The sequence below is a fragment of the Corylus avellana genome, chromosome ca6 (assembly GCF_901000735.1).
Source record: "Corylus avellana chromosome ca6, CavTom2PMs-1.0".
NCBI classification, from domain to species: Eukaryota; Viridiplantae; Streptophyta; class Magnoliopsida; order Fagales; family Betulaceae; genus Corylus; species Corylus avellana.
This window is the reverse complement of record NC_081546.1, coordinates 2445846-2460472: the sequence shown is the minus strand read 5'-3', so window position 1 is coordinate 2460472 and position 14627 is coordinate 2445846. Positions and strand designations below refer to the sequence as shown.

Here is a 14627-nt window from a genome sequence, read left to right as displayed (position 1 = left end):
GAAGTTGTCCTGAAATTGATGGCTCTAGTTGGCCGAGCATGTGTGCAAGCTGGCTAGCTTGGAAATGCAAATGAATCTTCTAGATGGGGAAGTAAATCATTTGAGGAATAATTAACCTCATCAAACAAATATATGCATGTGTTATATTTCCCGTCTATAAGATCCCAAATTTTTTCTGGTTTATGCTTTGGATTCCAATAAAAAAAAAACGAAGTGAATAAAAATGAAGAATTACAGTGAGCAGCATCACATGGAGCTAGCTTGAGGCGAAACAACTGAGATTTGGAGTCAGAAGCATGGACACCCAAAAAGTTGTCTGTGTTATCGTATCCGACTGCACAAAAGCATGCAGGGTGGTCCAAAGGAAGACGTTATTGCATTTTCGCTTCTTCTTTTTTTTAATGCTTTTTCCAGAAGTAGCGTCTCTGATTTGACGTAGATTCATTCACTTTACCTCTCCATCAGATATACTTTTTCGATCCCAACAAATGTGGTTCTTCGTCTCTTGTTATTGCTATCTGACTTGGGAGACAAAGGAAGTTGCTTGTCCTTAAGCTTTGGCCACTCGTCTAGTCATTTGCACACCCATTTAAGATTGTCCCTACGCAAACAGTACGAGGACACCCCTCTTATCAGTGCCTTTACAATCGAAGCCTATCATGATTATTGTGTACATCTTCAGGTCATCAAATGGATTTCATTTTTTTTTTTCTCACTACAAATTCTTAAAGAAGAGAGAATAGGGGAGCAAAAATGAATACTTCCAAACACATGGTTTAAAACGGCTCATTTGATAATATGGTGTGCACACTAATTTGCACATCTTAATGTCTTTAATGCAGTCCAATTCAAAAATGAGATAAGTTGCTGGCTTATGTCGGCTAGGATGAGGCTGAAGCCCAATTCGAGGCTACATAAGTAGAGTTGATGTGAGGATGGTTGTCAGGGAATCATTTTCTAGGATGATGGAGGGGTTTCCAAAATGAGAGGCGAGGTGCACCGCAAGAAAGGCGGCATCTGCTTCATCTTAGTTAGGTTCCATAGATAAAGGCTTAAGCTGCAAGAATGTCCCCACGGTAATCTCACAAAATGGCAGCAGCTACAACACAACTAGGCTTAATTGCAATATCAAAATTTACTTTGTGATAACTCAGGGGGAGCCTAATCTTCCAAAGAGGGGGAGAGAGAGTTCATATTAATTATCATATATGCATATAGCATGATATTATAAGAATTAGAATACCCTCTCAAACTATCATTTAATTGTCAATGTCCCTTTTAAATTATAAATTGTGTTAATATTCTCTCAAACTACTAAAAATTGTTTGTGTCTCCAATGACAAAAATATCCTAAATAAAAAATTATACTTTAAAAAAAAAATAATAATAAAAGCAATAAAAAAAAATACAATATAGCTGAACCACCTCAATACTTAAAAGTGGTGGCCGAAACCCCAGCTGGTTCGGGGTGCCACAACCTTTTACGAAGGTTCAAAACCCCAACATTCCCAACCCCTCTTAGCTCATCTCTCGTTGGAGTAGTAGTCGGGGGCTTGTCTTGGCCGTTTGGATCCGGTTTAATCAGATTTTTTGGAGTAGTAGTTAAGAGTGGTTACTAGAAACAACAGAAAGCAAGAAATTAAAAAGAAGAAAAATTGAGAACAGGAAAATCCAAAGAACCGAGAAACACACAAAAAATAATTGATGGTTTCGTCCTTAATTAGATGTAACACACATGTCCAAAAAAGAATCTAAAAATCAATATAATCCCACATTATCAACACTCTGTTAATATTGTTAATTTGTTGTCATTAATTAACTTAACTATAAATAAAGTCAACCACCTTAAATAGTAGTATTGATTAAAAAAAGAAAAAGAAAAAGAAAAAAGTGTTTCAATATTGATTAAAAAAGCAAAACAAAAATTTTACTACTTCAAAATTGTTATGATCTAATTATATGACTCATAAAAGCAATCATGTATTCAAGGGATTGCCTATGCGATTATACAATATATATATATATATAGAGAGAGAGAGGAGAGGGAGAGAAAGAGAGAGCACCGGTGGGGAAAAAAATGGGTTGGGGGTGGCTCGCCGGCCACCCCATGGGCTGGGGTGGCCCCCCAAATGGGCTGGGCTCCAGCGTGGACCCACCGAAGAGAGAGAGAGAGAGAGAGAGAGAGAGAGAGGAGAGGGAGATAAAGAGAGACCGGTGAGGAGAAAAATGATTTTTTTTTTTTTTTTTTTGTGGATGATGGGAGAATAGATATTAATCCAGTGTTTTTCATCTCATTTGATTGTGTGTGATTTTCTTAGCTGTCCAATTCTAATTGGTGGGCACAAAGGACCTTATAAAAATTATCCTCATATATATATATAATCCTTTGACTAGTTGTGTGTATGTACGTATAAGTTTTTGTCTTTTAATTAAGTTTTCGGCGGTGTTCTAGTCTGGTCCCAGGGTCCCAGCGGAGTCTCGAACGGGTTCCAACAGTGTCCCAGCTAGTCTCGACGGGGTCTTGGCAGGAGACAAGGTTTTGTTGGTGTCCCAATTGGGTCTCAGCAGTGTCCAAATCAAGTTTTGGCGGAATCCTGACAACATCCTGACTAAGTTTGTAGATTTGAAAATGAAATTCTCAAACTCAAAAAATAGTTTACTAGGGGTTAAAAGATTGTTGAGGAGGGAAACCGATCATCTTCATTTCAAATGAAATGGAGGATCAATTTAGTGCATTTAGAATGATAATATTGTCCAAATTTTTTGGACAAGTTTATTCTCTTAGTTACACTAAATGGAGCCTCTTCATTTCATTTAAAATTGAGAGGATCCTTTTGCGTTGAAGAGTTGGTACGAATTATATTTGATCAAAAGATTCTTGTTTTTGACACATTCGCTAAATCCAAATTAATAGAAATTAGAGAGAATGATAAAGTTGTAAATGGCCGGGAGGGGATCAGCCATTCCCATGAAATATTTCTTAGTTATATTATTATTTCTTTAGCCACGTGAGAATGGCTTTGGTGAAAATATATATATTAATTAAGTCTTAATTAAGGATCTTAGGCAAGAATCTCATTTGCTTATCCGTTGAGCCGGCCTGACCAACATATATATGAAGTTTAAACCATCCTTTTTGACTCGTGCACTGTTTAACGCAATCTTTATCTGCATGCGGAGCCAAATTTTGATCAAACTCTTGCGCTCATGAGGACTGAAGAGTCCGTGATTCCATCCATAATGGACCACTTGTTATATTTTAGTCTTAACAACTCGCTTGTTGCCAAAATTCAACCCCTTTCTGAGTTGAACTGTACCTTTTCCTTTTTTTCTTTTTTTTTTTGGAGCTATTGGGTTAAACTGTACTAATGTATCTACCATTTTTTTTTTTTTTTTTTTTTTTTAACGAGGATGTACCATATAATATAACTGCATATATGGTTAAAACAATTGATGGAGTCTCTGGCAAAAATGAAACATGTGATGATGATGCACATAATGTAACCGCTTATCCCAATACGATGCACATGAAACATATAATTGAAATATAAGGTAAATTGATAATGATAAGGTTTAAACTCAGAACCTTTGATTATGACACTGCATTAAATTACTGTTTAAAACCGTAGATTTATTATAGACAATAGGATGTTAAGACATGGACGTAGATATTAATTAGAGTGACGTGGATCAGCAGGCCAACAATTGATTGAAAACTAGAACAACAATATGTAAATAGATAGGTTGTTGCATGTTCAGATAAAAGAGGCAGTCATTATTTTTATTTATTTTTTTTTTTTCTTTTGTATGTATTCCTCTTTAGATGCCATTGAGGCTGAGAGGCTTCCAAGAGTTAGATGCTAAAAAAAGTCAGCGACTTTGACAAAAAACTTAAAAGTCTTTCAATAAATGAGTGAGTTATATATATATATAAAACAAGAGAAAGTATATATACAGAAGTCGTAGCTGCTGGACCATAACTAAAATACAACCAAATACACACACTGACGCGCACACACTAGTGTTTTTCAACTAATAACTAATAGCTCTAATAAGCAACCCAAATCAACACTACAGAAACTCCTTATTGTAGAATAATTGGATGAATATAAGGCACAAAGGAGAGGGCTAGACAAGTGGTTTGGAAGAGAGGAGCCATTTGGTGAAGTTTTGTAGGGTAGCGTCGTCGGCTCTGTAGTGTTTTTGTGTGAATTCAAGCAATTCTGACCATGTAAAATCCGGGTACGCTCTTGTCCCATCGCCACATACAAGATCCTCTGGGGGTCTCACCACCTTGTCTTCTCTTGGGCACAGAAAGAATGCCAACGATCTCCTCTCCTTGTACCTGTTAACCACTGCTCTGTGGAGGCAACTCTTGTATCTCCCATTCGATAATGCCTACATATCCAACAAAACCCAATAGTAACTCTGATCAGGCAATTTATACATACATAAATCCAAAAAATATACATGTAAAAGCTTGCAACTTTGTTGGCATATCAAAGAAAGAATCCTGCCATATTGGTTTTGCATTTGTCGCACCCTCTATGACAAAATACTCATGCCAACTTAAAACATCATGCACATTATATTACTCTCTAAATTTATTAAATAATTAAATTCATCCTTTCTTTCAGCTTTTGAGAAGTTAAATAATTATTAATTTAGCCTAACTACTTGGAGCTGTTTTTAAATTAATATTAACATTATAACATATATGTTATGCATGTCAACACTATATCCATAGATATAGTGTTGACATGCAATATGCTAATGATACTACTGTCCGAAAAATTAATCTCAAAGAGAAAAGAAAAAACAAAACAAAACAAGACAAAACCCAAAAGCCATACAAAATACTTTCACTTTTGGTGTTAAGTTAAAATATGATCATATCATTACGATCACTTTTTCAAAAGTTTAAATTTATAGAAAATGATAAAATTATTTATTTATTAAGATTTTAACACTTTCTTTTCTTAAGTTACATTCAATATGTAAAATATTTAAATACAGAGCTTCTTTTCCATATTAAATTATTATTTATCCGAAAAAATTTAACCCTTATAAATTTTTTTTTTTTCACTCTTAGACAAAGTAGGTAAATAAATAAAATTACGTACGTACCATGAAAGTATCACCGATGTTAACGACTAGTGCATCATGACAAGGTCGAACAGTCTGCCATTTGTTGTTTGCAAAGACTTCAAGACCTCCAACTTGGTCCTGGTGAAGTATTGTTAGCGATGTGGGATCGCAATGGGGTCCCGTGCCAATGGCAAGGCCTGGCTCTGGGCAAGGTGGGTAGTTGTTGCATCGCATTATAGAGCAACCGTCTTGAAAAAACTCTTTGTAGTGCAATCTATGGACTCCCAAGCTGATTGCTAGTAGTTCCATGATTGCAAGTGATACGTCCTTCATTGCTTCACAATACTTTTGGTATACAATTCTACAAACCAAAATTCACCAATTAGTGTTAATTTCCACCAACATACACACACACACACACACACACACACACACACACACATATATATATATATATACCCTACCCTGTCTGCTCAAAATCCATTCCCAGAGAGGATTTGAAGAACTCTTCCACAACTGGGTCGGAATCATTTTCATGGAAACTGAAGGATAATGTCTCCTTCCATGGTAATTTTGATGAAAAACGATCCACATGAGCACCGGAATAGCCCCACATTTTGCCAGGCATCTTCCGGGCCCTATGTTTGATGCCGATTGGAAGATTAAAAAAATGATCCATATGATCGTGCGCAATCTTAATGAGACGAGAATCGACACCATGGCTTGTTACTTGGAAGAAGCCATGGCTCAAGCAGGCTGCCCTAATGCGCATTGCAGCATGCTTTGTTGCCAACCAATCACCCCTAAAGAAACCCTCGAGATCCACAATTGGCTCTCGAAGCTCTTCGTGAGCTTCCACCAAGTCCCCTTTTGGCCAAATGTAATTTCTGGGCACATAGGATTGTTTCTGCAGAAATGATGATGAGTGTAGAAAAGAATCCCCATGCTCTCTCTCATCTTCTCGCTTTGCAGCAGGGGAAGCGGGAAGTGGAGAGGCACTTGAATCCATTGGGATAGAAAAAAAATGTACAAGTGCAGTATTAGACTACTACTACATTTATATAGAATTCAGGAAGAAAGAAATTAATTATTCGAAACAGACAAGCAATGACTATTTCAAATTGTGAGGGAGAGAGAAAGAGAAACGACTTCTAATATGATGAAAATAGTTGAGATCTTTCATTCATGTAACATGTTACATTGTCCCAAATGGTTTTTTTATTATTATTATTTTTTGGATGAATGTTTTTTCTTTTTTTATTATTATTATTATTGAAAGGGATAGAGGGAGCATCGTCCCAAAAGTATACGTTCAAAATTAAAGAATGGGTGAATAGTACCCCTCCTCCAATGTGGGTCCAAGCTTCAAATTTTGGGTCGGGATAAATATTTTATTTTACGTGTAGACTTAAAATATAAACTCTCACTTAATAAATAAAGTTTAATACATAACATGTTTAATTAATATAAAAGATAAATGACGAATACAAGGTTCGAACCGGAAAATTAGTATGGATAAGAACGGTTAAAATACCAGAATTTTTTTTTTTTAAAAAAAAAGATTGCTTTATATACCAACTGCTACCACAAGCCTACCTCTTTGAAAGAAGAGAAATGCTAAAGGCCCAACTTTTTTGCCCAACAAAAGTCCAACTTTTACCCTTTTTTTTTTTTCTTTTTTTTTCTTCTGAAGCAACCCTATCTATTTTTGGCCTTTCTTTTATTTCGTATTTTTTTTAAAAATGAAAAATAGTATTTTTCTTCATAATAATGACATTTTATTAAAAAAATGACATTATTATGAAAAAAATACCATTTTTCTTTTTTTTTTTTTAAATACCAAATAAAAGAAAGACAAAAAAAAGATAGGGTTGCTTCAAACATTTTTTCCATTTTTTATTTTATTTTATTTTTAAAAAATAAATAAGACAAAAGTTGAATTTTTATTAGGCAAAAAAGTTGAGTCCCTATCATTCCTCTTTAAAGAAATGAACGACTGTGAGCCTCTACATTCTGCCCTTCTGTTCATTTTAATGATTATTTTCTCTCTCTCCACTCAGTTCAGGATGTCAAAAAGATTTGAATCCCATATCTTTCGGATCCATCCAATTGATTTTAACTGCTGTGTCACCATGAATCTTTATAGCAAAATAATTTCCAATGAAATGAGTGGTCGTGTTTTTGTGGGTCATTTTTGTTGCTAGCTAAGCTACAAAGTCTCATAATGCTACTGCCGTGGCAGCTACATTCGTGTAGCATATCACTATTTGAGAAAAACTTTTTGGGGCGTAAATTAAGTCGATTGTCAACCTTTTTATGGGTCACTTTTCTAATATTGTAATCAATATATATTTGGAGACTCAGAGAAGGGAGCCGGCCGGCCGGCCGGCCTTCCGATCTATGGTATTCTTCGTCTTAATTATAAAGAAGATGTGTAAAGAGTATCACCAAATTAAAAGATGTTGTCAACAACTTTATCTTAAATTTTCCAAACTTAAAAATCTCTCTTCTCCTAGTGTATATCTGTTTGTTAAAGACATGGACACCACAGCTATGAAAATTCCATGGCAAAGATCTTTCCTTGGAATGCGACAAAATGCTTAGTTAAAGACAGAATTTGTCTTTAATTAGAATTAATCCATTGTTAGTGTTAGAGGATATTTGAATGACCCTAAAGATAGGGATTTGATGAAAGATTAGATTAGCCTAATTTAGGGATTTGATTACCCTAAATTAGAAGATTTGATTAAGATTGCATTTATATGTAAGCTCTATAAATAGAGCATTTTGTATTGTAAACAAATCAATTCAATAATTAAGAGCCTAATGTAGCCCGTTGGGCTTTATCTGCGGATGTAGGTCGTTGAGAGAATCACGTAAAATATTTTGTGTCTATTTTATTTTATATGCTTTTATCTTATTTTCGCATCTACTCAATCCCTAAATTAGGCTAATCTAATCTTCATCAAATCCAATATCCTCTAACAGTTGGTAGTAGATGATCATCTAGAGAATAACTAGTCAAAGAAACGTCTATATAAAAATATATTAACCAGATAATGTGGTGGCACTTGTGTATTTGAAGGAAGATTAATGAAATAGGGTTTTGCTGGAGTAATTGAGTAATTATTAGTGCATGAGTTGTCAATGAATTCCATTAAGAGGAGTGGGGTCAGGAGGGAAGCTACGTGTAGGGGCCTGAATATCTGAAGAAGGGAAAGCAAAGGAGGCTCACAGAAGAATGATGTGTTTTGGCCGGCATGCATATCTAATACGAAATGGCTTTGATTTGTACCCAAATAGACACAGACAGCATCACGTGAAGATAATCGTCTTATAGCAATTCTAAAGGACACAATGCATGGCCTACCTGGGACGTTTAGCCAAAACATGCTTAATCATCTGTATTATCCAACTAAATGAAGTAGGGGCCAAACATTTAATAAAATTTCTACGCCATGCTTGCCCTACCTGTTCCATTTAGCATTAACATGCCTAATAATATGCTTTTTCGCATTAAATCAAGAAGCAGATCATGTCATGTGATAAGCACATAAGCGGGTGCCAGAGGTAGGGGACACAACCATTGACCTCAAATCTCATGATCATGGCATCAAAAGCAAAATATATATTAAGGTATTCAACACCATCCAAATAAACGACCGTCTTCTTTGAATATTTGGGTCTATAATTTCATTACCAATTAATGTTGGCATAATCCACCAAGTATATATATATATATATGTGTGTGTGAAATTCCTATATTCTATAATTTTTTTTTCCCCTTAGTTTCAATATTACATAATATGGCAGTAAAATGAGATGTTTTAGTCAGTTGAGAAAAGCACCTCAGTTTTTACGAATTGGTTTTAGAGAGAGAGAGAGAGAGAGAGAGAGAGATGCAGTACAAGAGGCAGGAAGCTAGAAAGAACACAATTAAAATTCAAGGAGAGAAGTCTGGATTTCACAAACATTTGATTAAAAAATCAAAGAAATAAATAAAGTATTCAATCAAGCTGTCAACTTTTTTATCTTCGATCCAATTTTTCAACGTTTAAAGTGGAATCTTTATCGGAAGTCAAAGCCTTCTTTATGTAAATTTGCGTTCATACGGAAAGAAAAAAGATTTGCTAGGGAAAATAAGAATTTTTTTTTTTTTTTCCTAATCAGGAAAAATAAGAACTTGATCGATCCTTAGGTTTTTGGGTATTTACAAATTGATCTCTCTAAGGTTTTTTTTTTTTTTTTTTTTTTTTTTTCAAATCACTCCCTTAAGTTCACTTTCAAAATCAAAATCAAAGTCGTCGATGTTGTTGTTTTTCGGGTTTGAATTTTTATTTTTGCTTTTTAATTTGTATTTCTGCCTTGTGTTACTTTCTTTGGGCTTGTTTACGAGGATTCTTGTTTCCAATTAATACCGGTTAATTTGCTTTTCTGACAAATCCACCTCGAAAATCATTAGTGCCTTCCTTCCACCAGAATCCTTTTGGATGTCTTGTTCATTGCTTGCTTGTAGAGTACCTTCGGGTGTCTATGAGTTTTGCTTTTTTAACCGCTTTTAGCAGCCCTTTCAGAGAGGCCCGAGTCATTTATGACCTATTGAATATTATTTGTGTGTACTTAGTGCACTGTAATTTTCATTTTGGTTGTATTGTTAGAAAGCCCACCTCTTATTTGGTGTTTTAATCCTTTTACCCGCTCCTAATTTGCTTTAAAAATAAATAATAAAATAAAATCAATCATTTATTCAACTTTTTCATCCAAATTACTAACGGGGACTTGGCAGAAATTAAACTCTGTCAACAAGTTACCAAGTTATTCTTGCAAAATTATAATTTTACCCACACCCCCCCCCCAAAAAAAAAAAAAAACCCCGTCTATGAGTGGAGGCTAGCCTCCACGGCTCCACCACACACATAGGAGGTGTAGAGGTTGACCTCCACACCCCATGCCTCAACCCTACAAATAAAGGTGGTGGAGGACGGCCTCCATCCCCACCATCCCTAGGATAGAGGCCACCGATCAACCCCCACACAAGAATCAAGAGGGGTATAGGGTGGTCCACCACGGGAGGTTTGTTTGATTTTTTGTTTTTCTTATTATTTTTTTAAAAAAATATTTTGTTTGCTATTGCATAATTATAATTTTATAGGGATGACTTGACGAGTTATTGACAGAATTTTGCAATTTGAACGAAAAGACCCATACTCTTTTTTTTTCTTTTCTTTTTTTAAGGTGTTTTTTTTAGATGAACAATAATTGAAGCAAAAGAAGAACCAAAAATACAAAGAGGGGACCATTTTGAAATGCCCCAAGAAAGAAAGAGACCTCCAAAAACACAACAATACAACACAGACGTTAAAACACTAGAGACAACCCAACTGACACTACAAAAAACACACTACAACACAGAAGTAGTAGGCAACATAAAAGTCCAACACAGTTGCTACCACCATCAGTTACCTAGTTTGGAAAAATATATCATCAGAAAATGCCCACTCTTCTACTTGCACAATAAGACACACGAGGAAGGGAGTTAATCGATCCGGAGGCTGATTTCCACACAAACACTATCCATGAATTACGTACATTTTTCTTGGAAAAATCCTCACAAACTTCACTACATTCACGTAAGCTTAAGTGTAGCAGCAGCTAACCTTAATTTAATAATTTTGTCAATAATTAATGTAACTTGGAGGAGTAAGACTAGCTAGGATAAGCTATACTACTTACCAAACAAAGCTGTCTACAATGTTGGGCCTAACTTCAAAAGCTTGCAATAGGTCCAACAGCACTAGACAAGGGGATTCGTAGACGAGAAAGATAATTCTTGACCCAATTGGACCAAATGAATTGTTCCTTATCAATTATGCCAACTTATCCATTGACGTGTTCTTAATTTGAAAAGTTTTCTCTATTTTTTTTTTCTTATGTGGATATGATTTTATTAATTGGATTATTAGTTCAAAATATTCTATATATTTTTTTATGTGAAAATATTTTCTGTATTTTTGTTTTTTTAGATTCCCATCTTTTCGAAATTAAGGCCAGGTTTTTTTGTCCTTCATTTCTCGTGAAGCCTTTTTGACGGGCAATAAATTCAGGTTAGCTCATGGTGGCCCATCTATTTGTACAATGTCTGGGCCTTGCCACGCGTTCTCTAGCCCATTCAGGAACCATACACACCGTCCACCGAGCCCCGAGGCACGGAATCATCGATAGAGAGCCTCGTAAACAATTAAAAAATTAGAAAGAAAAAAAAAAATGCTGGTTTGTGGTTACCATGAATAGCTGCTATTTGGGATTTAAAAAGTGACTACACATTCTTTGAGGTAAGAAAAGGGCAAATAGGTCTACAAAATCTGTTAATCTTTCACGCCAACATCAATTATATTGGAGTAATGTTACAAGTTTTTTTTTGTGTCTCTCTTGAATCTCTTTAAGAATGATATGTATATTAAAATTACCATTAAACTTGTGATTGATCATTATTTAATTTTGATCAAATGATAATTTTAATAGTTACATCATTCTTACAGGGATAAAATAGGGACTTCTAAAATTATTCACTATTGTGATACATATCATTTACAATTTAAAAAAAAAAAAAAAAAAAAAAAAAAAAGAAAAAAGAAAAGAGAAAAAAAAGAGATAGGTGGCCGAGCCATCATTTTGAGTCTTTGACCAAATGAAAGGTGAACGAATCATCCCAAAGTCATGGGGTGGTTTGACTGTCTCCTCTTACTGGCATATAATGGCCAAATTACCGAATGATTATTAATAATGTTTCCAACATCCTTAATGGCCCAAAAAAATAAAAAATAAAAACTTAAAGGTGAACCAACCCATGCCTAATTGGGACCTCAATTCTCTCTATTTCATTTCTTTCCATTTTAAATGAAATTGGAGGAACAGTCAATTGCTTTTAAAATTATAATTTTGGCATTTATATTTTTGATAAATTTATCCCTTTAAAAATAACTAAATGGATCTTTATCGGTTTCAAAATTTCTACGCCCAAAGTGGTCGATGCTGATATGCAAGGAGGAGATGGTACTTATCACGGCCACGCCACAGTTACCAAGTGCCACCAAAAATTTCTCCCCAGCAACAAGACTTGTAGCTTCATTACAATTTAGTGTAAATATAAAAAATATTTCTGAAAGAAAAGAACTCTAACAAATTAAGGGAAAATGAAAAATTACATATATAATCCCATGATAAACACAGAAAAATGGGATTTAATCCAGATGATGATTTTCAAACCTGCTCTGCTCATGAATTAAGGCAGACAAATAATAAAAGGACCAAAAAAAAAAAAGAATAGTATGCACACCACTATAAATCAATACACACACTCAATTCTATAGGAAGATAAAACAATCCAAGGAGATGAGAGGATTATCAATGTCCTCCATGGGAACAGAGTCGATCATTTCATGGTCAGACAGAGCTTTTCCAACAGCAAATTCGTCGATTTTGGAACCAATTCGATGAGTGAATGTCTCCTTATTCCTCAAACATGGCCGTGGACGACTTGAAACAATATTGTTTGGACTTGCTGGCCTAATATTTTCCTTCCTCACATATGATCCAACCACACGCTTTGAATGACTTTCCAGCACCGATGCGTTTGTTGAAATCGGCCCACTTCTATCACCATTATATCTCCGGCTTGGAGATGGCGACCTCAGTGTTCTACTTGGTAGAGAATATGGAGGATTAGGCCACTCCGGTTCCCTCCTAAAACTCTTCTGACGCGTTAGAGGGGCAGGGGACCTTGACCGGGCTCTCTTCTGCGGTGTGGACCCAACAACCTTTGGTGGGATTGATTGCTTCGCCGGCGCCGCCATTGGTTTCGCCGGCGCAAGCAGGAAAGCATTTTCCTTGATTGAATTGATACGTATTATATGCGGATTCTCCTTGATGCACGACCACAAGAACTCATTGGAGAATGATCTATCTTTGGAGCCCAAGATTTCCGAAGATGCAGTGCTTGACAGCGAGCTTGAGACCGTCGTGGCATTACTGGTGGTGCATGTGAGGGAAGAAGTGGAAGAAATTGAAGTCGTCGGAGAAGGAGGAGAAGGAGAAATTTTGTTCGAGTGAGGAATGTTTGGGGTTTTTGGAGCTTGTGAGATTACAAGCTTGTCTTGGACACTGTTGGATTCTTCTAGGGAATTTTTCTTGAGGGAATGTTTTTTCTTGTTTCTGCATTTGCTAATGCAAGAACCCATTTGACGGGATTTTTGATTCTGATGTTTGGGAAACTAGAATGAGGACAAGAGGCATAAAGAACATAGTGGACATTTCTATATAAGGTCTAGCTTGTTTGTTGTTGGATTTGAAAAAATGAAGGGAAAGGTGGAGGGTGGCTTTTGCTTTTCTTCTTTATCTTTTCAGATATTTTGAATTTGATTGCCGGGAATGAAATCCGTTGTATAACGGTTATATGTAGAGGAATGATGGTGTTTCTTTCTTTCTTTCCCTCTTCAGCATTCAAGTGGCCATATCAAACTTGGTGGGCTCTCTGATGTGCTGCATCTTCCACAATGCATATCCCACTTTCCCTTATTTTAAAACATTATAGTATAACTTTAACAGAGAAAAAGGTCATTTGTGCAACAATCTGACACACGAAACGGAAACATCATTAAGTCGGCTCAATTTTTTTGTTGCAACTATCAATGGCAACCGAACAAATTATGCAGACTTCCCCTACCATTCATATATCTCTCCCGCATGTGTGGGTATAGCCTATCACCTATGGCTAGGTCAATTGCCCCAAACTTTGAAGTCTTTCAGTTTATTCTTGCACTTGAAAATACTATTGGAACATAATTGGGCCCCCAAATATGTACATATTGTACATATTTCTAGTAGGGAACCCACTCATTCAACTTAATTGTGGGTTTATCATCCGACTGACATCGAGTCCTATGTACACCAAGAGAGAAGGGTTTAAGGTAACAGTCAGACAAGATTCAATGGACTACAATATCATTCATCCCAAGTATTAAAAACCTGGGCCGTGCGGCCCAATAAGTGCCTAATATTTCAATCACATTCCAATACCAAAACTGATTGATTACATTAATCTCCAATCAAAGAATTGGTCATCGTGCACTTGAGGGATACGAATATAATAAACATAAAGGAGACCATTAATTACCATATTTAAGGAATTCAGTTTCTAAACATGGAAGGGAGCAAATTTCTTTATTTATTTTATTTTCGTCTCACACAAATTGTAGAGGATAAATACTCGAACAAGATAATCATGGATGAGAGACCAACTCAATCTCAAGTCTTATCTCAATAGAGGAAGAAGGGTTGGAAGAAAAGACTTTAGAAAGGTCGGAAAAAATCCTCTTCTTGACACCTCCTCTCGTGGCTGGCGCCATCGGTTTCTCCCTGGTTGCAACCACAGGCTGGCCGGAGCCGGTATTGCTTGTATCTCCTCCATTTTTAACAGCCTTAGCACTCCCTTGATTGTCGCCCATCGTCAATGCTTTCACTACAGACGCAGCAGAACAATA

The 14627-nt window shown here is 35.8% G+C and overlaps 2 protein-coding genes across 2 annotated transcripts; both read right to left on the bottom strand.

Annotated features, from left to right (window-relative positions):
• Positions 1-3891: 3891 nt before the first annotated feature.
• Positions 3892-6115, bottom strand: LOC132184884 (gibberellin 20 oxidase 2-like). Its single transcript, XM_059598669.1, has 3 exons — positions 5553-6115; positions 5128-5449; positions 3892-4398 (listed from the first exon to the last, which is right to left on the bottom strand). The coding sequence occupies exons 1-3, from the start codon at positions 6095-6097 to the stop codon at positions 4129-4131; spliced, it is 1137 nt and encodes a 378-aa protein (XP_059454652.1). The 5' UTR covers positions 6098-6115; the 3' UTR covers positions 3892-4128.
• A 6168-nt stretch (positions 6116-12283) lies between these two features.
• Positions 12284-13501, bottom strand: LOC132185625 (QWRF motif-containing protein 2). Its single transcript, XM_059599385.1, has one exon. It carries the CDS (start codon positions 13323-13325, stop codon positions 12453-12455), a length of 873 nt encoding a protein of 290 aa, XP_059455368.1. The 5' UTR covers positions 13326-13501; the 3' UTR covers positions 12284-12452.
• Between the last annotated feature and the right edge of the window lie 1126 nt (positions 13502-14627).

Coding starts and splice junctions, on each gene's coding strand:
- LOC132184884 (XM_059598669.1), bottom strand. CDS start 6,097: ATGGATTCAAGTGCCTCTCCACTTCCCGCTTCCCCTGCTGCAAAGCGA. Junction 5,450..5,552: donor ATGGATTTTGAGCAGACAGG/GTAGGGTATATA, acceptor TTTGGTTTGTAG/AATTGTATACCAAAAGTATT. Junction 4,399..5,127: donor ACATCGGTGATACTTTCATG/GTACGTACGTAA, acceptor TTGGATATGTAG/GCATTATCGAATGGGAGATA.
- LOC132185625 (XM_059599385.1), bottom strand. CDS start 13,325: ATGGGTTCTTGCATTAGCAAATGCAGAAACAAGAAAAAACATTCCCTC.